Source organism: Cervus canadensis, chromosome 30, assembly GCF_019320065.1.
Source record: "Cervus canadensis isolate Bull #8, Minnesota chromosome 30, ASM1932006v1, whole genome shotgun sequence".
NCBI lineage: Eukaryota > Metazoa > Chordata > Mammalia > Artiodactyla > Cervidae > Cervus > Cervus canadensis.
Genome location: NC_057415.1, coordinates 34,465,500 through 34,492,635, shown reverse-complemented (window position 1 = coordinate 34,492,635; position 27,136 = coordinate 34,465,500). Strand labels below are relative to the sequence as shown.

Below are 27,136 nucleotides of genomic sequence, written 5' to 3'. Positions count from 1 at the left end.
TTTGATTCCAATCTGCATTTATAGTCTTTGAAATGTCTCCAAGTTTCAGGCTTCTTTAATCTCTATTTTCTAATGATAAAAGATGATTTTTTAATGGGTAGTTTCCCTGCCGCCCAGAAATTCTCCAACTCTAGCGGGGTGTCCTGCAATTCAACTCAACTCCGACACTATCTTTTCAGAGATAGCATCAGATTATGCAGATTAGAAAGTCCCACAAGACTGGCCTTCACTTCAGAGGTCAATTGCAAGCCTGTGTTTGTGATCCACTGGCTCTAAGTCAGAAGCTCCCACAATCTCTTCTCGAGTTCTATAAAATTTGCTTGAGTGGCTCATGGGTGCTTAAGTCGCTTCAGTTGTATCCGACTCTTTGAAACCCCAAGGACTGCAGCCCGCCAGGATCCTCTGTCCATGGGATTCTTCAGGCAAGAATACAGGAGTAGGTTGCCTTTTTCTCCTCCAGGGGATCTTCCCGACCTAGTGATCAAACCCGTGTCTCTTAGGTCTCTTAGATCTCTTAGATCGGCAGGCAGGTTCTTTACCACTAGCGTCACATGGTTCACAGAACAAAGAAAATTCATTTACTCATTAGATTGCTGACTGATTTATCGCAAAGTATATTAAAGCAGACAAGTCAACAGCCAGATGAAGAGATATATAGGATGAAGTTCTGAACAAAGGAACTTCTCTCTTTGTAAGTTGGGGCTGGCATGGTGGTACAGGTTAGCGTTCCGGTTTCCCAACCTGGAAGCTCTTAGAATCCTGTCCATTTGGGGTTTTTTGGAGGCTTCATTAAATAGGCATGATTGATTCCACCATTGGCCATGGGTGATTAAACGCAATCTTCAGCCCCTTTCTCCTACCAGGAAGTTAGGGGCCAAAAGTTCCAACCTTCTAGTCACTGTGGTTGGTTTCACAGGCAACTAGCCCCCATCCTTAGAGAAGTTACCTTATTAATCTAACAAAAGACACCTTGATAACTCTGTGCTAAGTTGCTTCAGCTGTGTCTGACTCTTTGCGACACCATGGCCTGTACACTGCCAGGCTCCTTTGTCCATGGAATTCTCTAGGCAAGAATACTGGAGTGGGTTGCCATTTCCTTCTCCAGGGGATCTTCCTGACTCAGGGATTGAACCCACGTCTCGTCTCCTGAACTGGCAGGTAGGTTCTTTACCACTAGAGCTAGCAGGGAAACCCAACTCTAGCCACTTAGGAAATTCCAAGGGTTTTAGCTCTGAGCCAGAAATGGGATGAAGATCAAATATTTATTGTAAATCATGACAACATACCTTCTATTGTTTGTATATTTCTAAAGACGTTTCATTAGGATTGTGAGAAGGAAAAAAGATTGCTCAAAGTGCAACCTTGAAATGTAAATATATACATTATAAGATGTTTTTGCGCATCTTATATTTTCTACATTCTAAGTTTCTTAAGAATAGGTAAGAGGTAATTAACTCTACCCCTTAATTCTAAGCTATAACACAGCACCATACACGTTGGTATTTTTGAAGCCATAATAAACGAAACTCTTTTCATGGTTAGTTTCTAGAAAGTTCGTGGGCGTTTTACAAGTTGTCCAAATCACAGGCAGAAAGAAGTCTAGTGAGGCATCTCATTGGCACTCCCTAGCAGTAATTTTCCTTGGGAATCTGGAATTAAAAAAAAGCTTATATTTGAAAAGATGGGACCCATCTGGGTAACTTACATGCTAGGCCCTATACTCCTCTCACCTTACTACAGTCCATAAGTAAGCCTAGTCATCCTCTATCCCACAGAGATTATCAGAGCCATGCCACAGAGAATTTATGAGTACTTAAAGCATGGCCCATAGACAGGTTTCTTTATTCTAAAACCATAGGTTGACAGAGTTTGTGTTCATCTAATATTCATGTTTATCTTTATGATTATATACATATAAAATGAGATCCGCAGGAATAAAAAATACATGTTTATTTTGAGTTGAAGACTCAAAATAAGTAGGTTATTCCTACTGAATATGTCTAAATCAGGCTTTCCTGGTGGCTTAGACGGGAAAGAAACTGCCTGCAATGCAGGAGACTCAGGTTTGATCTGTGGGTGGGGAAGATCCCCTGGAGAAGGGAATGGCTAACTACTCCAGTATGCTTGCCTGGAGAATTCCATGGACAGAGGAATCTGGCAGGCTACAGTCCATGAGGTTACAAAGAGTCAGACATGACTAAGTGACTAACACTTTCACTTTCTGAAGTCTAAATCCATAATCACCACTTGTGTGTAGCTTAATAAATAAGGCTCCAATTTTTTAACTGCAGCACAAACAGTGGCACCCAGAGCCAGAAGGATTGTGTGTGTGTGTTAGCTGCTAAGTCTAAGTTAGTTGCCCAACTCTTTGTGACCACGTGGACTGTAGCCTGCCAGGTTCTATCCATGGGATTTCCCAGGCAAGAACACTGGAGTGGGTTACCATTCCCTTCTCTAGGGGATCTTCCCCACCCAGGAATCAAACCCAGGTCTCCTGCATTGTAGGCAGATTCTTTACTGTCTGAGCCAGCAGGGAAGCCTGATGTGTATGTGTACCTTTCCCTAAACATACACAGACACAAACTCCTCTCCAGGATAACTGACATGGTCTTTTGTCTCTTCCTGAATCATGTCGTGTATGCATACTGGTGGGCTTGAGGGTGTGTCACACTGTGCAAGTAAAACGAAGATGTCACCTTGAGAGGGTAGCAAAGTTGAAGCTAGATTAGATGACTCTGACATCTACCCAAACTCCAGTCAGGAAGTATTTACTAAGTACCCTCTCAGTTCAGTTCAGTCGCTCAGTCGTGTCCGACTCTTTGTGACCCCATGGACTGCAGCACGCCAGGCTTCCCTATCCATCACTAACTCCTGGAGCTTGCTCAAACTCATGTCCATTGAGTTGGTGATGCCATCCAACCATCTCATCCTCTGTTGTCCCCTTCTCCTCCTGCCCCAGGGGTTATAGGAAATTTGGCAATGAGGAGGATGGAGGCTCTAGCTGAAACCTGCTATTTACACAGCAGATTTTGCAAATGGCTTAAGACACCTAGAGAAAGAATGGAGGTGTGGAAGGGAGGGAAGAAAGGTGAGTGGGTTTGGTCAAAAAGGTAGGAGGGGATGATTTAATTCTGGTCTGCTTTGAGGTCTCTAGCTCCTCTAAAAGGCAAGAGATTCTTACGGTATCACCCATTTTACAAAGTTATAACTCATCCCACAATCAGCGGAAAAAGAAAAAAAAAAAAGAAAACCTGGGAAGCCAGTAAGAGAAACACATATAAACAAACAGACAGATATTAGGTTCTCTTAAGTTATCTTTTTTTTTCACTTTCAGTCCATACATGGACTGTAAAAAACAACTAATCTACATGGCAACTACTGGTAAAAGTAGCTAGGAGACAGTCCCCTTTTGTCCTTAGCTTATAATATTCCTTTTACAATGTAATAATACCCTGAGTAATACTTCACTGAATAACACTAGAAAAAGGATTGTGATGTGGTGATTTTTGGCAAGTACTCAGTTCAACATCATTTTGATGAGACTGCTTATACTTGGCCCTTACTTAAATCAAGATATTTTTAAGGAAATGATACCTTCTCATCTCTCTCACTGTTCATTTACAATTTCACTTCTAAATATCTATTCTACAGATAAACTGACACATGTGAAATGTTATATGAACAAAATCATTTGTTGCAGGGCTATCCTTAACAGCAAAAAATATTGAAAAAACAAGCTAAACATTCATTGATGGGGCACTGATGAAGTAAATTATTTCCATAGAATGGACTGCTTTGTAGCCATAAACAATGAAACAGCTCTTACGACAGAGGATGAGATGGTTGGATGGCATCACCGACTCAATGGACATGAGTTTGAGTAGGCTCCGGGAGTTGGTGATGGACAGGGAAGCCTGGCATGCTGCAGTCCATGGGGTCGCAAAGAATCGGACACAACTGAGCAACCGAACTGAATTGATACTAACTCCCACAGGGCATGCAGGATCTTATTCCCCAGCCAGGGATCGAACCTGTACCCCCTGCAGTGGAAGTGTAGAAGTATGGAAGCCTGGAGTCTTTACCACTGGACAGTCAGGAAAGTCCCAGTGATGCTAATATACTCTTTGGTAACATCTGCTTCTTGATCCAGCTTCTGTAACACTGGGCTAGCTACTTTCCCCAACCCCCATGATTTCTCCAGACAGTTTGCTGGGAAGCAGCAGCAGGAGGGGTTTCTGAGCTTTACATATCCTGTTTTAGTGACAAATAATATAGAAGATCTTGTTTCTCTTGCCCACTCTCACCGTTCTCTACAAAGAAGATCAAGTATACAAGTACATTCTTCACAAAAGCCTTTAGAAAAGCTTTTATTTGCCTGGTCCAAATAGGACAACTCAAATTTGATATGTCAAACAAACAAACTGAAAAGGTCTTTTAGTTATGCAATGATAGAAGGGTCTAAGTCCAATGGGGAGTGGATCTCCAGTTACTATACTCCACTTCTCTGATACCTTTTGTTGTTGGCTAAGCCACATCCTGGAACAAAGCACTCAGGAGATGCACCCTTTCAAACTTCTCTTATAGGACCCTTTTGTAGTCTTGATGCATTTCCACCATGCTAACCATGAATGCTTAAGTATGATTTATGTTAAGATCTCACTGTTTTATGAAAAGTGTGAGAACAGTGGGGACAGCCCTGGATTAGGCAGCAGAGGCTCTCAGCTATAGACATTAGTTTGCCATATATCAGCTATATTAAGCAAACCACCTGAACTCAACATGCACTAGTTCCCTGATTGCAAAATGGATATAAAAATACCCACCCTACCCATCTCATGGGTAGGATCCTCACGTAAGGATCAAGTAAGTCAAAATACCTCCTAATTCTAAGGTATCATTTATATATGAGATATTATTAGTGATAGCTTGCTTTCTCATTAGAGGACAAAATTAATCTCTGAAAGGAGACGTCCGAGTCACACACAGGGCTCACCTTCATCTCACTGAAAACATACAGACTTGGGACTTCCCTGGTGGTTAAGAATTTGCCTGCTGATGCAAGGACAGGGGTTCTAGGAATCAGAAGACCTGGGTTCAATATCTGACTCTTGGGGCTTACTACCTGTCTGACCTGAGAAACTCAGTCTCTTCATTCATTCATTTGTTCTTAAATTTTTTGTTCATTCATTCAAATTTAATTGTGCACCTATTGAGTGAAGGTACTATGATGAAACCCTATCCTCAAGAAGCTCAGTCTGATGGAGAAGGGATACATACACATAATTAAAATACAGTAGGAGAGGTACTAAGACGTAGGTGATGCACAGGGTGATAGGACCTGATAAACAGCCATCAGAAAAGGTAGGAGAGAGGAATGGGCACCTGTGGGGACACAATTAGCAGCATTCCTCTTCTTTCATTTCATGAACTGAACAAATACATTCTAGATGCTCTAAACTGCTCAAAATTACATAAAAACTCTGTATAGTTCTATAATAACTCTACTACCTATTTAGGGAAAGACTCAAACTGGCTGAAAAAAATAAGGTCTGCTAACATTTTACTGGTTGCTAGAGTTTTGCTCTCTTCACGTGTTCCCCCCAAATCATTTCTCTTATTTACTTCCGTCATGAGGTTTCCATCTCATTATGCTGCATTGCACAATGTCCTCAGCCTACAAAAGCAGGTTGTATACAAAAACCTAGGTCCTTTGTGCAAAGGAAAAGAGGTAGGGTGGACCCTTCTCAACCCTTTCCTTCTCTGCAGGGCTTTGTATTCCTAAGGATGGGCCCCTCCTCTGCTGGGGATGTTACCTAAATCATGAAATGATATTACTCAAAGCAATGGAAACTTCAAAAGCACTTCCTTCCCAGTGCCTACTCTAAGATTTCTCTTGGCATAAACTGCTTGTTTTAATAGGATTAAGAGTCAGACCCTTGCTGACTTCTTATACTTAGTCACAAACTACAGAAAAGATTTTTTCGATGGCTTTATTATGCTAAAATCTGTATGTGGGAGTGCAGGCATCAGTCAGCAACCTGCTGCTCTCTTCCCTCCCTTTCCAACCACGCCTGGCTTGCCAACTTTAAATGGCAGGGTTATCTGGGTGCTGCCTGGTTACTGACTTATCTGACATATCCCACTAGCTGAAGTCATCTTGTCGCTATAAACACTTGCTTTTTCAGTGAGAAATGTGTCATCTTTTTCTCTCTTGCAGCATGTCTGGTGAGGAAGGCAAAAAGAAGAATCAACAGCAGAGGCAAACTGTAACGAGGAGAGGAACAGGGCTTAAGAAACAGATTCTTAGGCGTACGGTATAAATTGTTACCTTTAGAGAAGCCATTTCATTTTATTCACATTCAGTCTAGGACATTTATTTTTCTCAATTCAAAATTGAGATTATAATCCAAAGAAGAACTGGACTGAAGTTTTTAACAGATGAATACTAGTGCCCTGAGTAATGTTTACCATACCATACTGCACTCAGTCCTCACATCAACTCCACATCTTACACCATTTGCATTTTTTAAAATATGACCCATGTCATTTAGAATAAAAAATTCTATTTCCTACTGGGCTAAGTACAAGCTTGGCCTTCAATGTATTTGACAAATATGGTCCTGGTGTCTTTTTCTATTTTAATCCACTATTTCCCTATATATACTATGGTCTTAACTCTCAGCAGACTATTGCACAGAACTCTCTTAATCAATTTAACTAATGACACATGAGCTAGGCTATTCTCCAGTATCAAGGGAGCAACACTTTAGCTGTTTCTCTCAGTGAGACTATGTGTTGATTGAGGGTATCAGCTGTGTTTATTCACAAGCCCATGTACCGCAATTGTGTTTATTATCTTAAATATATGATTTAATAAAATATGAGGTAAAGCAATGAAGTAAAAAGGAGAAGAGGAAAACAGGAGCAGCTATTACTAACTGAGTACTTACTACCTGCCAGGCACTGTTCTAAGTTCTTTAGGTTATATGAGAATGACCTCATATAATGTCACCAGAACCCTAGGAGCTAGATACTATTATTGTCTCTATTTTACAAAGGAGGCACATTGAGCAATGTACCCAAGGCCTACACAACTCATAAGTGGCAAAACAATTTGGCTCCAGAGCTTAAGAATTTAACTTCTATGCTATACAGACTCTCAATAAGTTGTCTATGAAAACCGAGCTGAAAGCTAAGACAAGACTAGGTAAAGATGAGTCACACAGATACTCAAAATTATACTCCACTCTACCTTGTATGTGAAAGTAGCCATAGATAATACATAAACAAGTGAGCATGGCTGTGTTCCAATAAAACTTTATTACAGAAACAGGTAGCGGGCCAGGACAAGATTTAGCCCTCACACTATAGTTTGCAGATCCTTGAGACCCACATTCCAAGAAAAGACTCCTGTTAAAAAAATGGCAAAAATATGTTTATGTTTTAAGTTAAAATATAAAATGCTTAAGGCCTATGGGTAACTAATATCTGTATCATTCCCTGCTTTAATTTACTTTTTTCTCAGCTAGCCATTACTAGCCCTAATTGTATCAGATAAGAGTGCAACTCTTGTCTTAAACTTGGAAAGCCTTGCCTCCTCACTTCCATTTGGAATCCCAATCCCAAACCTACATTCAATTCATAATCCTAACACCACACTTAAGATCTAACTTGGTTATAATTTTAAACTATTAGTTTTAAAATCATTCACCAGAACAGATTAATATAGGTGTGCCTGTATATAAACACTATCATCTCTGTAGCAAAACTGTTAATAATTCTAAAGGAATTGTTAAAATTAATGCTTTCTGATTAATCTTCAGGGGTGTCAATACATTTCACAAATACATCTAAAAGCTATACACTTAAGCAAAACAAACAAAAACGCTTTATTCAAACTTGAGACAAGGTAGTGCCTATTTATCTCTGTATCCCCAGCAGTACTACTTCATAGATGTCTGGTAGTGTTTAGGAAGCCTGGCCCAAGCTCAGAGAGAGTTAGAAGGGCCGGGACGGGAATTCTGATTTCCTCATTCCTAGTCCACTATTCTACTTCAGGAAGACAGTGGCTTTTTTAGGTGCACTCAATCCTGCAGTCCAAAGCCTGGGAGACCGGGCTTCCCCGGTGGTCTAGTGGTTAAGAATCTGCCTGCCAATGCAGGGGACATGGGTTTGATCCCTGGTCTGGGAAGATCCCAGGTGCCACAGAGCAACTAAGCCCATGTACCTACTGAGCCCGCACTGTAGAGCCCATGAGCCCCAGCTACTGAAGCCCACACACCTAGAGCCCATGCTTCGAAACAAGAGAAGCCCTTGTTCTCCGCACCTGGAGAAAGCCTGTGCGCAGCAATGAAGACTCAGGACAACCAAAAACAAAAAAAAGTGAATAAAATCTTTAAAAAAAAAAAGCCTGGAAGACTGAGGAAGCCTCACCACTGGCTTCTCCTTTCTCCCATTGCCAATCAGAACCAGCAGCTGTGTCCTACAAGGGCAAACTGGGGATGCATATTTGTGGTGTCTCTATCACTAAAAAGGCTGGTCCATGATCCAGATTTTAAGATTCTTGCCTATCTAGAAAGGCAACTTAAACACCCTGGATATTTATGTTCACCTAAAACTTATCACAACATTGTTAATCAGCTATATCCCAATACAAAATTAAAAGGTTTTTAAAAAAATGCTTTGCTGAAAAAACACTCCCAACTCAAGAACACAAGATATGTGCTCACTGGTCCCCTTTAGCATTTTTAAAAAGCACTATTCACATGCTGCGGGGATGGAATGACAAGAAACAGTCCTAGGGAGAGGGGGGAGAAAGAGCTGTTACTTATGGAGATTATTCTTCCCCTGCACCCAGAGTAGCCAAGCTCACATTCCAAAGACAGTTACCACAAAAGATTCCAGTTCCAGTGCTTAGACTCCAGTTGCATCATTGCTTTAACACAGTCAGCCTTCACGGCTTTAACCATCTTAATCTGTAAAATAAACACAGGAAGCAGACAACAGTCCTGTCCCTCCATTTAACAGAGGAATACTTTAAGAACAAAAATTAGACCTACATATAATATTTCTAGCTATCCCATTCCTCTTTTTCCCCCTCCCCTAAAGCTTTAAACAACATTAAAGTCATCTTCAACTGACAAAAGAGACTAAGCTACCCAGACAGTTCACAGCTAGTACAGCACTTCTATCTTTTTGGGAGCTACTTATACAAGGCAAGAGGCATTGCTGGGCTCTCTGGGTCACATGGGGAAAAAAAAAAAAGGCTAAGAGAGTAAATTAAAGAATAAGGAAACAAGGCTGAATTATAGTACTCAGTCTAACGAAAGAGTAAATGAGAACCCATTACAGGCAAGAGGGCATAGTGCTCTGTGACACAGGAGACACCAAGATGAATAAAACTGTCACCATCCTTGAGGAAAGGCACACAAACTATAATAAAAAGCAGAACAAGCTAAGTGCTAAGAGGCATTAAATCTCTGGGAAGGAGTTACCAACCACTTCACTTCATAGTTCATAGTTCATGCTAACAGATTAAAACTTTCAGGTAAGGGTGATTGAGATCTGTGTAAAAAAGCTAAGGTAGGACATGATATGCTTATCCACACCTCCTTCGGCTAAGTTAGGCCTACCCAGAAATTGTTCCAAAAATGACACCAGGTTAACTAAAGAAATGCTTATATCAGATAGAGAGGGTGCAAATTGGAGAGAAGTCAACAACAAATGATGTTGACTTAGGTTTGTGGCAAGAAGATGAAGCAAAACCCAGGCCAAGGTTGGGGCCAGGGATTTTCAGCTTCTGAAGTTTCCTCCTCTCCATCACCCGTCCCCAGAACATCCCAGCTCTCCTGCTCCCCACCTGTGTAGGTGGACACTCGGGAAGGAACTTCTCTCCAGAGGTAAGCCCACTCTGTGAGAGTACACAGTACTTAAGGGTTGATAACATTCTTGTTGACCAGGCAGCTCCCTAAGTCCCTAATCAAGAAACCAGGGATCCGCCCCCAGTCAGCCCTTTACTCTGTGTGACCTCGGACTAGTCATCCAAGTGCTGAGTTGCTGTCTTTCCATATTCGTGAAGTCTGGGATTACGAGGAGACTGGGGTTGAATTGGATGACCTCTGAGGTCTTAAAGCTTCTTGACCAGCCAGCACACTGAAGCACTGGACAAACAGTTCGTTGAACAAATAGCGAGGGCGGCCACAGGGAACAAGCGCCAGGGGGAATCAGACTCGTTTTATAGACAGGGAAACGGAGGCAAGCAACACTCTGACCCAAGGTCACTCCAGTTATGTCCCAAGGGGGCTGGGCCGAAAGCTCAGGTCTCCAGACCTACGGTCCCGGGCCCTTTCTCCTTTCGCCGAGCAGAGAAGAGTGGCGTGGAGGTCCCTGTCCCGGCGAAGAAAGGACTGTTCGTGCCCGGGTTGCGAGAGGGGCAGAAGAGGCCTTACCTTTCCAGATCGAGTCCCGCCACCGGTGCCTCTCTCTCACAGGTCCTTAATCCGTCACACCTCCAGGACTCTTCAGAAGCCCCTCCACTTCTGACCCTCGCGACGTGTCCGAGACCGCCACCGAAGCGTCGATTCCCGCCCCTACCCCGCCCCCTGACTCGCTGGCCAATCGCCGCCCAGAGTTTCGGAGCGCCTGCGGTTCTCACCGCCTCTGAGGGCTGGAGAAACTTACGTCTCTCATCAGGCCTCGCCCGCCAGGTCCTCTTATTTGCCTTTGCTCCACCTTCTCCAGAGCCTAGTCTCCTCCCGACCCAATAACCATGCGAGAGTTCGTCTTGCCGGAAAGCAGCACGCCGCCGCGGCATTTTACGACGTCGGCGTTGAAAGTCTCTGGAAACGCTCCGACTTCCTCCCCGAAGCGGGGCGAAAGGCGGCGCGATGTTCGGTGCGAGCGACGAAGACGATACCGACTTCCTTTCGCCTAGCGGCGGGTGAGTGCAGAAGCGTGGGGCAGGAGAGCGTGGCTGAGAGCCTGGCAGAGCGGTCGGAGGGGGTCGCTCTCTTTTCAGACCTCTTCCCAACTTCCGGGTCCAGAGACCCTTGCCACATTCCAGTGCTCTACAGGTTCCAGAATCTGGGCAGAACTGAAACTGTGCTGAGTCTGTCCACCCGGATTCTGGACCTGACATCTCCTCTAAAGCGCAGTATGACCATAGGGTTGGAACTTTTGCTTTTCGGGTCACAGTTTCTCCTTCTGTGAAATGGGTATGATTGTTGATAAAAATACCTAAGAATTTTTATGAGTCCACCGGTGCCGATATGAGACTTTCTCTGCTCTGTGGACAAGACGTTGACCCTTCAGGATTGGCTCTGGTGGGTCAGCTTCAGCATCCTTCAAGGCCTAGCGCGGATGTCACCTTTTCGGTGGCTTCCTTTCTCCCACGGCCCCACGCAGAATAAATTGCTTTCTTTTTCTTATCCTCACACCTAGGTGTGTTTACCTTTATCTTTGCACACCGAACCCACTAGATTATAAGCCCTAATAGGACATGGACTGCTCAGTCTGTTCCTGTTGTCCAGCGCCCAGCACAGTACCTGGCACATAGTGACTGCTCTAGGAGGTGCCTACTGAGTGAATTATAACTGTAAAATTGTTCTCTAAAGCTTAGAGCCCATGTAAGAAACTGCAATTGCTGTCCCCTGTCCCCAGTATGTATATATGTATATGTATATATACATATACACCAGTCTGGGATACAGGTCTTCAAGAGGCAGGACCTTGTCTCTTCCAGAAATCATTTTAACCTTTTCCCTTGTGATGTGTCGGTAGACAGGTTGACTGCCTTCAGACTTGTGAACTGCCAAATTCTGGTGTTTGCAGAGCCTTTCTTTGAACATCTGTTTAACCAGTTCTGGCCTGGAGAATTCCATGGACTGTATAGAGTCGGCGCAGAGTCCGCGGGGACTGAGAGACTTTCACTTTCTCTGAACATCTGTTTAACCAATTTAAGAAGGTATGGAAGAGTGATGAAAACACCAGTATACAATCCTACAATCCTTATTCTACTAAATACTTGAAAGTGAAAGTGAAGTCGCTCAGTCGTTTCCGACTCTTTGCGACTGTAGCCTACCAGGCTCCTCCATCCATAGGATTCTACAGGCAAGAATAGTGGAGTGGGTTGCCAGGGGATCTTCCCAGCCCAGGGATCGAACCCGCGCCTCCCGCATTGGGGGCAGACGCTTTAACCTGTGAGCCACCGAATGCTTAGAGGTTGCAAAGATGATGAAGCTTCTCTGTGTGCCCTCAGATTGCTTCTAGTCCTGGTGGAGAGTTCAGTACATAATTGACATAAAATGGCACTGGCTCTGTTTTGCTCTTAAATAGGATCTTTTGACTTACACAGTGACTAGTTCTGTATTAGCCATCCTGAGTTCTCTTTTCATTCTCACTGCCCTGTTCCACCCCTGCCCTCACTTTGGATGGCCTGCATCCACTTAGTTTCATCTTGAGTTCTTTCGGTTGCTCAGTTATTTTAGAGTTAAGCAATCTTTGGTTCCTTTTTTTCCCACTCCACCCAAAGCATTCGCCAATATTTCCACACATCCAGCCTGCTGCTGTTGATTGTGTAGTCAGCCATTTGGATGAATGTTTTTTTCTTAACAGCCTGTTTTTTAAATGGCTGTACCTTTTGAAAGTTTATGAAGTATGCTTTAGATTCACATTCTTCACTAGGTGAAAGTGGTGGAGGGAAGTTTAAATGAATGTTAGGGTTCCCAACTTTTTTTTTAATTTAATTTTTATTTTATATTGGAGTATAGTTGATTGGTAATGTTCAGATTCTTTTCCCATATAGGTTATTAAATTAGAATATTGAGTAGAGTTTAGGGCTTCCAACTTTGGTGCAGCAAACACTGCTGACTGAAAATTCCTGGATAGATAATGACAGTCATGTGCTCTTCCCCAGGTTCCTGGCCTGAGATAAGTTCTTGGTGGCTCAGCTATGCCGCTTTCCTGTGCAGACTTTTCAAGGACTTGGGAAGCTAGTTGTAGGCATGAGACTCTGTCCCTAAACACAGACAACAGCTAATTGAATGAAAAAAGGCTTAGTAAACAAAGGTATACAGAGAACTTTTAAGTTGAAGGTTGAGAATACAGAAAGTTTCACCAGCATTTCCTGATTCAGCTATTCCTATTCTGGTTCCCTGTAAGGAAGTAGAACATATGACAGTGAGCACTGTGGCTGCTTGTCAGTTCCTCTTGTATATTACTTATAATTTGTAAGTATTATCCACTAAAAAAGATGCACAACTTGAGAGTTGTGAGTTAAGTTTCATTTGGGGCAAAATGAGGACTGCACCTCAGATAGCTCTGAGAGACTGCTCAAAAGAGGCATTCAGGGAAGGTCAACATATAAGATTTTGGTGAAGGGGGATTCAATGCAATCAAGCTTACTTTACAAGAGGTTTTCTGATAGTTGAAAGGATCTGATGTCATCATGAAGGGATTTAGTGCTTTTCTAGATATGAAGAGATGATGAGATTGGGATCATGAAATCAGTTACTGAAAATACCCAACTATCTAAAGACCTGTCTCACCAGATATCCTAGAGCACAGAGTGCCTCATTCTACCCTGAACCCCCTCAGGGGCAGTTGAAGGTCAACAGCTGTGGCAGCACAGGGCTCAGTCTCCACAGAGGCAGTGGCAAATGCCCTTGTTGTTGTCTCTGGCAATACTCTTGGCAAGAGCCAGTTTGTAGTTGACAGTATCTTGACTTCCCTGTAGCTCAAACGGTAAAGAATCTGCCTGCAATGAAGGAGATCAGGGTTCAATCCGTGGGTTGGGAAGACCCTCTGGAGAAGGGAATGGCAATCCACTCCAGTTTTCTTGCTTAGAGAATCCCATGGACAGAGAAGCCTGGCGAGCTACAGTCCATGAGGTTGCAAAGAGTCGCATGCATGCATGACTTAAACGTGTGATTTACTTGATTCTATTTAAGATAGTCAAGCCTAAAAGAAGTGGGGTGCCTAGGATGGCTGTCTAGATGATGAATAATTTGTGTTCCAATTTTTCAGTCCTCTTGATCCACGGTTAACCTAGAAGAAGTAAAGTAATAATCAGGAGGCTTTTTTTTTTGGTCTTGGCCCTTTCTCCACTATGAGACTGAAATGAAGAAATATGTGAATGTCTACCAGGTGTATGGTACTTGGCTTCAGCTGACAAAGATAGGAATAAGGCAGAGTTCCTGCCTCTAGGAAACTTCCAGTTTAGTAATGGAATGAAACAATCCAGTTATAATAATCAGAAAGCATTTTTAGGGGGCCAGTAATATATATACTTGTATTTTAGATTATGTGAAAGTTATATGTAGGCAAATCTGATTAGCATAGTAATGATAAATCCCCATTATAGAGGTAGAAAAAGGAAATTTAGAACTGATCATTAGAAAGCATTTTCAAGTTCTATAAAAGATATGGAAAAGCCTGGATTCTGAGGTCGATTCTGCCCCCAGTTAGGAATGTGACTTTGAAGTCACTCACTTCCCATCCTTGGCTCTCCATACCCCAGCCTATTAAATAATGGGGTTGTTCTCGGTGACCTTTGAGACTTTTCCCAGTCTTGTAGCTTTGTGTTTATGCTGATATCAGTTCATAGTTACAGGTCAGCTTGTGCATCGATCAAGCATGCTTTCTTCCTTCTAGGGGTATCTGAGTTGAATCGACACTTTTAAGGTAATAGGATGTGTACACCTGTGTATAAGACATATTGTGTACTTACTCTGTGCCGGGTACTATACTAAGTATGACATATGCCATATCGTATTAATTTCTATCTACTACTACTCTGAGGCAGTTTTTACTGTTATTCTCATTTTGCAAATAAGGCTCAGAGAGGTAGGTTGCCCATGGTCAAACAGCTAAAAAGTAGAAGAACCTGGATTTTAAATCAGGCAAGCAGATTTTATATGCCTGACTACCCATGTGCCTTCTTGTTGTAATAGAAGTAAATGTTTGATACCACAGTTTGGAAAAGAAGTACTTTAACAACAAAAAGAATCCTCATTTATTAAAATATATTGATATATCCTAAATGCGCGTATTTTTGTTTTGAATGAAAAAAGAAAAGGAATATAAAACTCAATTAGATAAGGACTTCGCTACCTAAATGCATTGGCTAGCATTTACTTTTTAAATGTGATTAATGCTGTAATGACTTTTCCTATGAATTATAAACTTAGAGACTAAGGTCCAGAGTTAGCAAACTCATTCTTGCTAACGTAATTAGGGAGATGTGTACATTTGAGAACACTTTAGAAGTAGAAAATGTGTTAATTTAGAAAAAACCTGTGCCCCTGGTCTTTGCAGAGTTCATTTTAAAAAGTAATAGAAAATAGCTTTAATCTGAAAGATAATTGGGTTGACCTGACTTTTGGATTGACTTGCAGTCATCAGTTGGCTGGCCTTTAGGGCATCTATGGAAACATAGTTTACCTATAATACTTCTGTCTTTCTGTTGAAAAAAAAAATCTGCAAAATTAAAACAGTAAATTCAATACTCATAGTTTACTGAAGCTAACAAGGGCATTCATAATTTGTGCATAATCTGTTAATCTTAACAAGGTTTTAAGCTTTGCAAATTTTTCACAAAGTTCACATTGCTCAACTCTCCTAGGATCTTAAAATTCTTTTAGGGAACCTGCTCTGATTGCCCTAGGTAAAAGGAGATCTCTTGGTCTCCTCAAAATTTCATTAGCATTTGTTGATATCTTAATGTGGAGTAGGCCAGCTCTGCTCTCTATGTTTGTAATCTCATTGAAACCTCTTAGTCCATTAAAGTAGGCATTGCTGGCCCTATTTACAGGAAACTCACAGTATACTCACTGCCTTGAGAAAACAAGGTATTAGTTTAAAATCATATTAAATTTATTTTGTAAAATGCTAGTATGTATTATATATTTAAATTATCCATGGGAAATAGCAAAAAAAAGTTGTTGGGAAGTTTCAGTATTTACTTTACCTAAAGTAAAGATGGCTTTGGAGAAGTGAAGCTCAGAACTAGGTTAGACTTTGAGTTCCCTTATTGAGCCTGTTACATACCAGACCACAGGGAAAATATAGTCAAATTTGTTGTTTAGTTGCTGAGTTATGTTGGACTCTTTTGCGACCCCAAGGACTGTGGCCCACCAGGCTTCTCTGTCCATGGGATTTCCCAGGCAAGAATACTGGAATGGGTTAGCCATTTCCTTCTCCAGGGAATCTTCCCAACCCAGGGATCAAACCCAGGTCTCCTGCAGTGTAGGAGGATTCTTTACCACTGAGTTTCACCTAGGAAACCCATACAGTCAAGCAGTGATTATAATAAATAATCAGTTACCATGTTAGATGATAAACGGCTGAATAACTTCTATTGATCTCTATGTTATATTCCTTAGTATGTTAACATGATCTATATGTTATACTCCATATAACAGCCACTTGTTATATGTCTCATGTTATAGGTTACAGTTATATAGTGTGTATCGAATTCCCTTGTTACAGTATATAAGCTACTTGAAAACAGAACCCAGTTTTGCTCACTGGTGTATGTGTAGCACTTAACATAGGGTCTGGTGCATATTTCTTGAATGAATGAAGTACAGAGTTCTCTGGGAGCCTGTAGGAAGATCAGCTAGCCTAGTCTTTGAGATTAAGGAGCAGCTTCCAGGGGAAGAATGTTTCAGGCAGAGAGAATAGCATTTCCAAAGACTGGAGATTAGAAAGATTGTGCCTTATATGAGAAATTAAAAGTTCCACAGTGTAACTGTAGCCTGCATTTGAACCTGAGACTGTTATCCTTAGAAGGTCCTGCTTACAAGGTTGACCCTTTGCTGGCGCTGGGAACTTGATTGACAGACAAAGCTTTCCACAAATGATAAGAGCAGCTTACTGTGCCTCAACTGTTTGTGCAAATGATATGGTTTATACTGAACCTTGTCTTTCTTCTGGGAGTCTAGATGTTCTTTTTTGTTTTTTTTAATGTTTCTAGCAGCTTTATTCATAATTGCCAACACTGAGAGTCTAGAATTTTGGTACATGTTAGAAGGTTTCTATGTGACTGTTGCTCTCTAGTTGCTAAGTTGTGTCCAGCCTTTACAACCCCATAGACTGTAGCCCACCAGGCTCCTCTTGCCTTGAAATTTCCCAGACAAGAATACTGGAATGGGTTGCCATTTCCTTCTCCAGGGCTTGATCTTCCCAAGCTAGGGATCAAACCTCTGTCTCTTGTGTTAGCAGGCAGATTCTTTATCGCTGGCCACATGGAAGCCCCTTCTGTGTGACTAACCCACACTAAAAAACCTTGGGCACTGAATGTCTAATGAGCTCCCCTGACAGACCACACTCACACGTTATTACAGCTTTTGAGTGGAGGAATTTAACATGTCCTGTATCACTCCAGTGGGAGAGGACTCTTGGAAGTTTGTTCCTGGTTTCCTCTGGACTTTGCTCCAGTGCACCTTTTCCCTTTGCTGATTTTGCTGTGTATCCTTTTGTTTTAATAGACCTTAGCCCTGAGTATAATATTAGATATATTATGCTATAACTATGTGTTAAACCCAGCGAGTCCGTCCATCAAATCACTGAGCCTGAAGGTGGTCTTGAGGACCCTGACACAAAATGTCATTCAGGGAGAAGAAGCACAAGAGTAAATACAGGTTTCATGGGGCAGCGGACATTGGAAGATAGAAGTTTTGGTTTGGACATGTTGCATTTGTGTTCCCTGTGGAATATCTGTGTTGTCTGGCCTTCAGAACAAATTCTGTGCTAGAAATACAGATTTGAGCATCATCAGCATTTGGATAGCACTGATATCAAGGTAAATAAATTAGATTGCCAAAGGAGAGAATGGATCTTGGAGCATGGATGCTTAAAGGTTGGACAGTGGTAGAAGAGACCAAGGAGTTAAATGAGCCAGAGAGATGGAAAGACAATAAGAGAGGGATCCATTAACGTTTATTGACCTCTTATTTGGGCCAGTCCCTCCTCCCACCCTTGCAGATATCCCCACAGAAGTCAAAAGAAGAGTTTGTTTAAAGAAGGACAAATTAGTTGACAGTGTAAAAAGGCAGCATGAAAGCCAAATAAGATAAAGACCAAAAAACTGTTTATTAACAAAGAGATTGTTGGTGACTTTAGTAAGAGCAGTTTCAGTGGAATAGCTGGGGCATAAGATTCATCCTAAGGGATGATAAAAGAATGATTCTGCCACGAAAGATGGAATCATAGCTGGGACTATGTTTGATAGAGTAAGCTTATAATACAGATTTTTTTAAGGGTGACATTCTTTTTCTTTCTTTCTTTCTTTTTTTTTTTTGAAAGCTCAAGAGTCCTAACCACTGTACCATGAGGAATTCCCTGTAATACAATTTTACTTCAGTGTAATAAACTAGTAAAAAATAGGAAACTATGACTTGCTAAAGGTAAGAATGTACAGTTTGAAGAGACCATAGAGGACACCTGGACTAATTCCCTTAATTTACAGATGAAGAAACAGAGGTCTAGAAAAAAGAGACACCTTGACCAAAGTCCTGTTATGGGCAAGGCCATTTGGTGCTGCTCAGATCAGAAATACAATCTTGATTTCAAAGATACTTAGTTGCTACTTCTGATATCGAGTGGTGGGATATATAGTCAGGGAGGGATCTGTTCAAGGTTGGAGCATGAGCAGCTTTTATAATAATCCCAGGTTTGAAATATGTCAAATGAAACGTCATTTTCATTTTCTGCAACAGTACCAGATTGGCCTCTCTTTTTGGACTGGATCAGGCAGCTGCTGGCCATGGAAATGAATTCCAGTACACAGCTCCAAAGCAACCAAAGAAAGGCCAGGGAACAGCACCAACCGGTAAGTTAAAAGGTTAGGATTGACCTCTGACAGGCTAGTTGGGACAATAAACAGCCTTCCAAAGGTGACATGCCAGGTCATCCATGCTTGATCCGTTTGGCCAGGCTCACCACCAGTGAGGTATATACTGCTTTGAGCTCTTAGATTCTGAGTTCTGGCAGCTAGGTAGTATGCTCATTTTTGGAATCTGATGGAGGAAGGTCACAGGCAAGCCCTTCTGCTCCGTGTGGGAACCACTCTCCAGAACTGCCCAGGGCACTCTAAGTAGGCACTGTCCAATGTTTTGGCAAGAAGGAAGAGCTGCTTTTCACGTCCTTCACCTGGATGGGTTGGATATATGCTGACAGTGAATTTTTCCCAACTAGATAATAATGTTCAATGCTGTATCACCTGTACCTTTCATCATGATGAACACAAGAAATAATGAATGAACATTTGTTGAGTAAAAAGAGAAAAGAGGGGTCTAATATTTTTTAAATGCCTGCCATAGGTCTGGTTTCAGGCGCTTTACCTAGATTGTCTGATTTAACAATTCTGTGAAATAGGTGAGACTGCCACAATTTTAGAGGCTCAAAGAGGTTTAGGGGCACAGTTAAGGTCACAAGCAGCAAGTGACAGAATTGAAATTTGAACCCTGATCTGACTTACTCCAAAACTTTTCTGCCTTCCTCTGCACTTTGCTGTATTTGTGTAAGAGTCTGAAGAGGAGTGAGGGACTGATAGACATAGCCCAGGAACTTCCCTGGTGGTCCAGTGATTAATAAGAGTCCACTTGCCAATGTGAGGGACACGGGTTTGATCCCAGGTCTCGGAAGATCCCACATGCGGCAGAGCAACGAAGCCCCCGCATCACAGCTGCTGAGCCTGTGTGCTGCAGCTGCTGAAGCCTGCGTGCCTAGAGCAAGTGGATAAATAAATTAGCAAACAAAAGTTGATGTTAAAATATTTTTTAAAAAAAGAAAGAAATAGCCCAGAGCAGAACAAGTGGTAAGAGACATTATATTAGAGTTTTGTTGGATGAAAGAGGAAAGTATTGAGTGTCCTTTATGTGCTAGGCACAATACGGACACTGAGAGTGCTGTTAGGATATTTAGAGTTGAATACTTGCAGCAAATGCTGTGTGGCCTGTGGTCTAAAATATTCACTGTTTGGCCCTTTATATTACAGTGTTTGCAGACCCCTGCTCTTAAGTCTTACCTGTCACTTTTGACAACTTTGTCGTGGATTGTGGGTCCTACTCTCCAAGCCATAATCTGGCCATATTTCCAGTAGGCTGTGCTTTCTACATTTCCTCTGGCACATCTTTTCATTAGCAGTGTACTTCTGACTCAATTTATGGTGATTGAGTTAATGGATGTGGATAAAAACAAATCCCCTCAGTCCCTACCCAGTGAAGTAACTTGATTTTTTTAAATTAGAAAACAACTGTGAATTAATTATACTTTTAAAGGGGGAATTATAGAGGTATTTAAAATGAAAAATTAACTATATTGTCTTATGTAGGCATTCACAAATAAAAACTAGTAATATAGGAGATGCTCTCTGTTCAAGGAGTATTTATGTAACAAGTTATTGTGGAGAAGGAGGTGGCTGCAGCATAGCTCTTGAATCTCTTCAGAGCTCTATAGAAACAGAGCAACTAGATAAAATAGACAAACTTATGGATAATATTTACAATAAAACCAATTGAAAAAGGATCTTCATGAACCTCCCAAGTATAAGCATATTAAACGCAGTCCTTATAAGCAGGGAATTCAAAGAATCTGTACAATCCTGATTTCAGAGAGGAAGAAATGCTTAGTCAATGAGAAGATTGCATGATTGTGACGTCTGACTCGCTTATCCCTCTAGCAAATCCATGAACAGCCTTCCATTTTCAGGATGATAGGGAGAGGAGAGCCTTGGGGAGACAGTAATTTTTTTCTCAGTGTTAACTGTGGCCTGAGTTTCTCTTTTTCTTGGTCATTTACTACTTCTCCGGAGAGAAGTTTTACTGTAGCATCACATATGTACAACTGGAAAATACTGATGTCGGTTTTTACAAAATAATAACAAGAACACCACAGACTAGGGAAATAAGCCAACAACCTAAAATGGGCAATTCATTGAAATCAAACCAAATAAATGGCCAATACAAATCTATAGAAAATGTTGAATTTCTACTTCCCCATAATCAATAGATGCTAATGAAAACAACTGTGAGATGGCATTCCCTTTTCCCTAATGCCCCCCATCCCGTTGGTAAAGATTTAAAAAGCTCATCTCCTCTTGTTGGCAAGGATGCAAAGCTGGCATATTCATACTGCTAGTGGGAGTGTAAACTAGCAATGGCATTTTTCAGGGGCATTTGGGCAGCTTGTAACAAAACCTTAAAAATTTCCACACTGTCACTCCATAATTTCACGTTTGGAAATTCTAAGAAAGTTATAACAAAAATGCGTGTTTTAAGGATGCTCATTCTCAGTGTTATTTATCATAGAGAAGAATTGGAAACAGCCCAAAAAATGTCAAACAGTAGGAAATTGGATAAACTCTAGTGGAGTCAGTGTAGTAATTTAACCATCAAAAAGCATTTTCAGGACTATTTTATGTTTGTTTTGGAGGCTCTTGAAGAGTATAAGGAAATGTGTATACTAAGTGAGAAAAGGAGATTGCCAAATCATATCATTAATTTTGTTTAAAAAAAAAGATGAAAAAGCTGCCAAGTTTATGGTAAGATTATAGATCGTTTTTATTTTCTTTGTGTGTTTTTGAATTTACCAAGTTTTCTACAGTGTACATGTATGCTATATAAACAGAAAAAAGTGTGTCAATACTGTTTATAAAATTCAACTGACTAAATTTTAAAGATCTTATTGGCTAGATTCAGCAGTTCATGAATTGAACGGCATCAGATGGTAAAGTGTCTGCCTGCAGTGTGGGATACCTGGCTTTGATCCCTGGGTCAGAAAGATCCCCTGGAGAAGGAAATGGCAACCCACTCCAGTACTCTTGTCTGGAAAATCCCATGGACAGAGGAGCCTGGTAGGCTACAGTCCATGGGGTTGCAAAGAGTCGGACACGACTGAGCGACTTCACTTTCCTTTCCTTTCCTTTCTAGAATTGAGCAGCATCCAGTCTAGTAGATAGGAGCTATGAAGAGCTGTATGAAATTAAAGTCTCCTATCAGTAGAAAGGAGATTCTAGTATCAAGGAGATTCTAGGCAGAAGGGATTCTAGTGTCATGCTAGGCAAAACAGTAGGTTGCTTGTTACAAGGTCAGTTTCCTTTAGGAGATAGTAGAGATGTATCACACATTATCTATCTGGTACTGATCAGATCATTCCTGATTGGTTTAAGATTCCATTTCTTGAAGAGCCAAAACTGAAATTATGTTGAATCTCTGTTTAGAGGATTGGAGCTTAGGCTCAGTGATTCCATTTTGGGCCTGTTGTCTTGTTTTTTAACAACAAAAAGAATCAAATGAGGATTTTTTTGAAAGTAAGTTCTTAGCTGCTGTGTCCACACCTGTGTTCTCACTATTCCATCAGTGCATTCCTGTGGTGGGTGTGAACATATGATTTACTCTGAATGTACTGTTTTTAAATGTTAGTGTTGCTTTACCACTGCAAAAGTAAAGTTATGAATGTAATCTCAATATCAAAAATTTTCAACTCTGAAAGTAAGGGAAGGGGAAACAACTTCATTTTTACTAATTATCTCTGTCAAAGTATTGGAAGGAGAAAAGAAAGTAGATGGAATGTGATCTTGCTTTCTAGACTGTTCTTCTTGTCCAGCCCAAAGATTTGTTTGGAATGGAGCCAGAATCCCGAGTTCTAGTCCTGGGCTTGCTACTGTCATCACGTAAGGTACTTGGGACCTAGAGGCTCAGTTTCTTCCTCCCCAGCCATAACCATAGGGGCCCTTTTGTGGATCAGATGAGGACAAAGGTCATGAAAGCATTATAACATCAACTCTAAGGTTAAAGAAGAATTTTGAAGCTGCTTTAATGGTTAAAAATCAGTTTCAAGCAAGAAATGAATGACAACTTTTGTTTTCTCCTTCATCTCTTCATCAGGAAATCAGGGGACACCCAAAACAGCGCCCACCACGACAGGCACTTCCACAGTGCTGGTTGCCACGGCAGTCCATGCCTATCGTTAGTAAGTAGCTGAGAACGACTTTCTGAAGTTGCTTGGGGGTGTGGGATAAGCTCCTGTCTTTTCACGATAGGCCTCTCTGTTCATTGCAAAATGGCTACTCAGTCCTGCCATAGACAGGGAAAGTATTAGTAATGCTTTTTAATGTTTCAGTTGGGCAGTTTTGCACACAACACTTTGAAGAGCCATTACCTTATATACTCTCTCTCTAGAAGTGCTTATACCCTCAGCAGCAGCCTTTTTAAAAGTTCAGGGAAGGCCCCTCCACTAAAAGATCGTGAATAGTAGATGTTTAAAGAGTAAAGAAGTTGTGTCAGAGCTTTAAATTATAAACTGTGTCTGTCCCTTTCTAGAGGCTGAGTGACTAGATTCCGCACTTCCAGAATTCTTTTTAACAGTTACTTTTAATCTAATAAAGTCCATGCATTACAGTTGGTTACTGTGTTTCTTAAATCACTTTCATTCTCCCATTGGGAGATATATAATGTCTGAAAGCTGGTTCCCCTTATTTGAAGAAAGTGTTAATACCTGTTTTTCTTACTTCTGTAGCACAAATGGTCAATATGTAAAGCAGGGAAAATTTGGTGCTGCAGTCCTGGGAAATCACACAACCAGAGAGGTGAGAATACCCCCTTGTCTCATGTATATTCAGGTGTCCCAAATCATACCAGTGAACTGGTTTTTATGGGGACTTGTCTTATATATCAGAGGATTAGAATGATTGTACTTAATGTGAATTTTTAATGTTAGGTGTATAATGGTATTTATAGTCACATTTTGCTTACTGTTGTGCATTAAAACAAATTCAACCACTCAAATTCCTTAAGTTTGACCTTTGTGATATGGATCTAGCTTAAGAATTTGTAGAATCTTAGAGTCATTCATTTACGAAGGTCATTCTTTTGTTAGGTAATGAGCAATGCTTTGAGCATGATCACTGTTTATCTTGTGTGTGTGTGTGTGTCTATCTTTTTTGAAAGTTTGGTGAATTGGGCAGTTTATCACACAGCAAAATACTGATTTGAGTCAAAAAGATGTGATTAGAAGCCCAGAGACTGATATCCTTGTGTAGATTGTTCAGTTCACTTCAGTTCAGTTGCTCAATTGTGTTCAACTCATTGCAACCCCATGGACTGCAGCACTCCAGGCTTCCCTGTCCATCACCAACTCCTGGAGCCTACTCAGACTCATGTCCATTGAGTCGGTGATGCCATCCAACTATCTCATCCTCTGTTGTCCCCTTCTTCCATGTTCAGTCTTTCCTAGCATCAGGGTCTTTTCAAAGGAGTCAGTTCTTTGCATCGGGTGGCCAGTGTAGATTGTATCTAGCTTCAAATTCTTCTCCAGAAGGTTTTGAACATTGTTAAAATACACATAAGAAACAACAGAATTTCAGAGGTCCAGATAACATGCAGTCCACGTACCTCAGAAACTCTGAGACACTGAGAGAGAAGATGACCTATTCAGGGTAGCTGAAGTAATGGACAACACTCATGTATATGAAAAACAAAAAGCTTAATTTTGGAAATTTGCAAAACACATGTAAAAACAGTGGGACTAGAATAACAAACACCCACATATCCATTACTGAACTCTAACAGTTATTAAACTTTTTCATCTCAACTCCAACCTGTCTTCCTTATTCTCCTGCTCAGATTATTTTGGATAAATCTCCAGCATACAGTTTTAGCTGGAAATATTTTAGTACATATCTCTACAAGATAAATACTTTAAAAAAAACATAACCGTTATCGCACGTAAACACAACCCACAATAATTCTTTGATCTCATGCACATTACCAGTTAGTATTCAGATTTCCCCAATTATCTGTTTTTTTCTTTTTGGCCATTACTTTTAACCTAATAAGGTCCATGCATTGCAGTTTGTTACTGTGTTCCTTAAATTGCTCATTCTTCCATTGGGAGATATATAATGTCTGATTGTCTCTCATTTTGTCATGTTAGCAGCCATTGTTTTTTTTTTCTTCTCTTTCCTCTGGGAGGCATGTGGGATCTTAGCCCCCGACCAGGGATCAAACCTGCACCCACTGCAGTGGGAGCATACAGTCTTAACCACTGGGCCACCAGAGAAGTCCCTGTTACCAGCCATTGTTGATTATTATCTAACTTAGTTAATTCATTAGAGATTGCCATTTGGATTTTAATAATCTGGTATCGGGACTTTGGGCTTCCCAAAGGAAAGCCCACTCAGTGAGACTAGTGGTAGAGAGCCTTCCTGCTGACACAGGAGACTTAAGAGATGCGAGCTCCATCCCTAGCTCGGGAAGGTCCCCGGAGGAGGGTATGGCCACTCACGGCAGGATCCTTGCCTGGAGAGTGCCGTGGCCAGAGGAGCCTGATGCGCTGCCCCGTCCATGGGGTCGCACAGAGCTGGGCGTGACTAAGATGACTTAGCACAGGCACACTGGGACCTTACCACCTTCACTTCCGGATAGAATGTCTTACGTTGTGGCAGGCAACCGTGTAAGAAGACAAAGTGAAAAAATTGTATTTTAAAATTCATTAGGGAGCTGTGGAGATGATGAGGACCAAATGAACTAAAATTTTGAGAGGAAAGAGCCAATGAGCTGAGCGTTTCCTTGCCTTGAGACCTTTGCTGATACTTAGGAGTAGACTAAACATCAAGTGTGTCCCAAGCAGAGACTGCTGGGGGAAAGAGACATTGGCAAAAGCTGTAGACACTCCAAACACAAGATTGGTTTTTCCCCAAGGGACATTTGATGAATTGGGGTGTGGTGTGGAAGTCCGTGGGCTATGCCAGAAAGGCAGAGGGAAAGATTGCCTTTGGTTCATAGGAGATAAAATCCTACTTAGGGTTGGAAAGCATCAGCCTTCCTCTCAATATATTTGCTAGATTTTGACCTTCATGGGGGAGAGGCTAAAGAATCTCAGCTCAGAATCTCTGATGGGCAGAAAACTTCAGGACCAAAGAGTCAGAGGCCCTCCAGGCTCTCAATCAAAAGCCTTCATAGATAGTGCTCAATAGGGACAGCCCAGACGTGAACCAGCTCTTCATATACCTGTGATCCTTCCCTGAGCAGCTCAGTCTATAATTGGATTGGCGTGAGGTGATCATAGTATAAGGGAAGTCTCTTCTAGTACATGATTGTATATGAGCTTCTGTAGTCAGCCCCTCCCTCCCTTCTAGGGTTGAATTTTAATTTCTGTGTGTGTTGTAAATATATATGAGACATAAAATTTGCCATTTTAATCATTTTGAAATATACAATTCAGTTGCATAAATTACATTCACAGTATTGAGCAACCATCATCATTATTTCCACTTTTTTCATCACCCCAAACAAAATCTGTAACCTTTAAGCAATAACTCCCCATCCCCTTTCCCTTATTCCCTGGTAACCCCAATCTACTTTCTGTTGTTGTTCAGTCACTAAGTTGTATCTGACTCTGCTACCCCATGGACTGCAGCATGCTAGGCTTCCCTATCCCACACTATCATGAATTTGCCTACTCTAGGTATTTCATATAAGTGGAATCATAAAATATTTGTCTGGCTTATTTCACTTAGCAAAATGTTTTCAAGATTCATCCATGTTGTAGCGTGTATCAGAAATTGGTTATTTTTATGGCTGAATAATATTTTATTGTGTATATATATATAACACATTTTTAATGTTTATCCGTTCGTTATCTGCTGGACACTTAGGTGTTTCCACCTTTTGACTGTTGTGAATAACAGTGCAGTGAACACTGATGTACAGGTGTATGTTTGAGCCCCTCTTTTCAGTTCTTTTGCGTGTATACGAGGAGGGAAATTGCTGTGTCACATGGTGATTCCTTGCTTAGCTTTTCGAGGAACTGCCGAACTCTCTACAGCGTGTGTACCGTTTTGCATTCCCATAAGCGATATATGAGGGTTCCAGTTTCCCCACTACCCTGCCAACACTTCATTTTTTTTCCTTTTTCTACAATAGCCATTCTGATAGGTGTGAACTGGTACCTTATTGTGGTTTTAATTTGTATTTCCTTAATGCCTAATGATGTTGAACATCTTTTTTATGTACCTGTGGGCCATTTGCATATCTCTTTAGTCACCCCTCATTCAAATAAAAACACCAACAAAATAAAGACATTGCTAATTTCAGTTAAAAGAGTAGGATCAAAATGAGAAGAAATTAAAGTAGAT

General features: G+C 41.2%; 2 protein-coding genes across 10 annotated transcripts in view; one reads left to right on the top strand and one right to left on the bottom strand.

The window, feature by feature from the left end:
- Window positions 1–10,599, bottom strand: part of SLC31A1 (solute carrier family 31 member 1) — a 33,680-nt gene extending 23,081 nt beyond the window's left edge. The window contains exons 1-2 of one of the 4 annotated variants that reach the window (XM_043453565.1): window positions 10,449–10,594; window positions 8,890–8,975 (exon numbers count right to left, since the gene is read on the bottom strand). The gene's annotated coding sequence lies outside the window, so the exon portion shown is untranslated. Of the gene's footprint in view, window positions 1–8,889; window positions 8,976–10,448 lie in introns of all 4 variants that reach the window. The other 3 variants (XM_043453563.1, XM_043453564.1, XM_043453566.1) reach the window with 3 other exon arrangements.
- Window positions 10,600–10,789: 190 nt separating this feature from the next.
- The window catches only part of FKBP15 (FKBP prolyl isomerase family member 15), a 56,091-nt gene continuing 39,744 nt past the window's right edge, over window positions 10,790–27,136 (top strand). For 3 of the 6 annotated variants that reach the window (XM_043453554.1, XM_043453553.1, XM_043453551.1), the window contains exons 1-5: window positions 10,841–10,939; window positions 11,783–11,962; window positions 18,717–18,829; window positions 22,887–22,971; window positions 23,518–23,587. In XM_043453554.1, the coding sequence (XP_043309489.1) occupies window positions 10,887–10,939; window positions 11,783–11,962; window positions 18,717–18,829; window positions 22,887–22,971; window positions 23,518–23,587 (501 nt within the window). In that variant the 5' untranslated portion in view covers window positions 10,841–10,886. Of the gene's footprint in view, window positions 10,940–11,782; window positions 11,963–18,303; window positions 18,405–18,716; window positions 18,830–22,886; window positions 22,972–23,517; window positions 23,588–27,136 lie in introns of those variants that run through there. The other 3 variants (XM_043453552.1, XM_043453556.1, XM_043453557.1) reach the window with 3 other exon arrangements.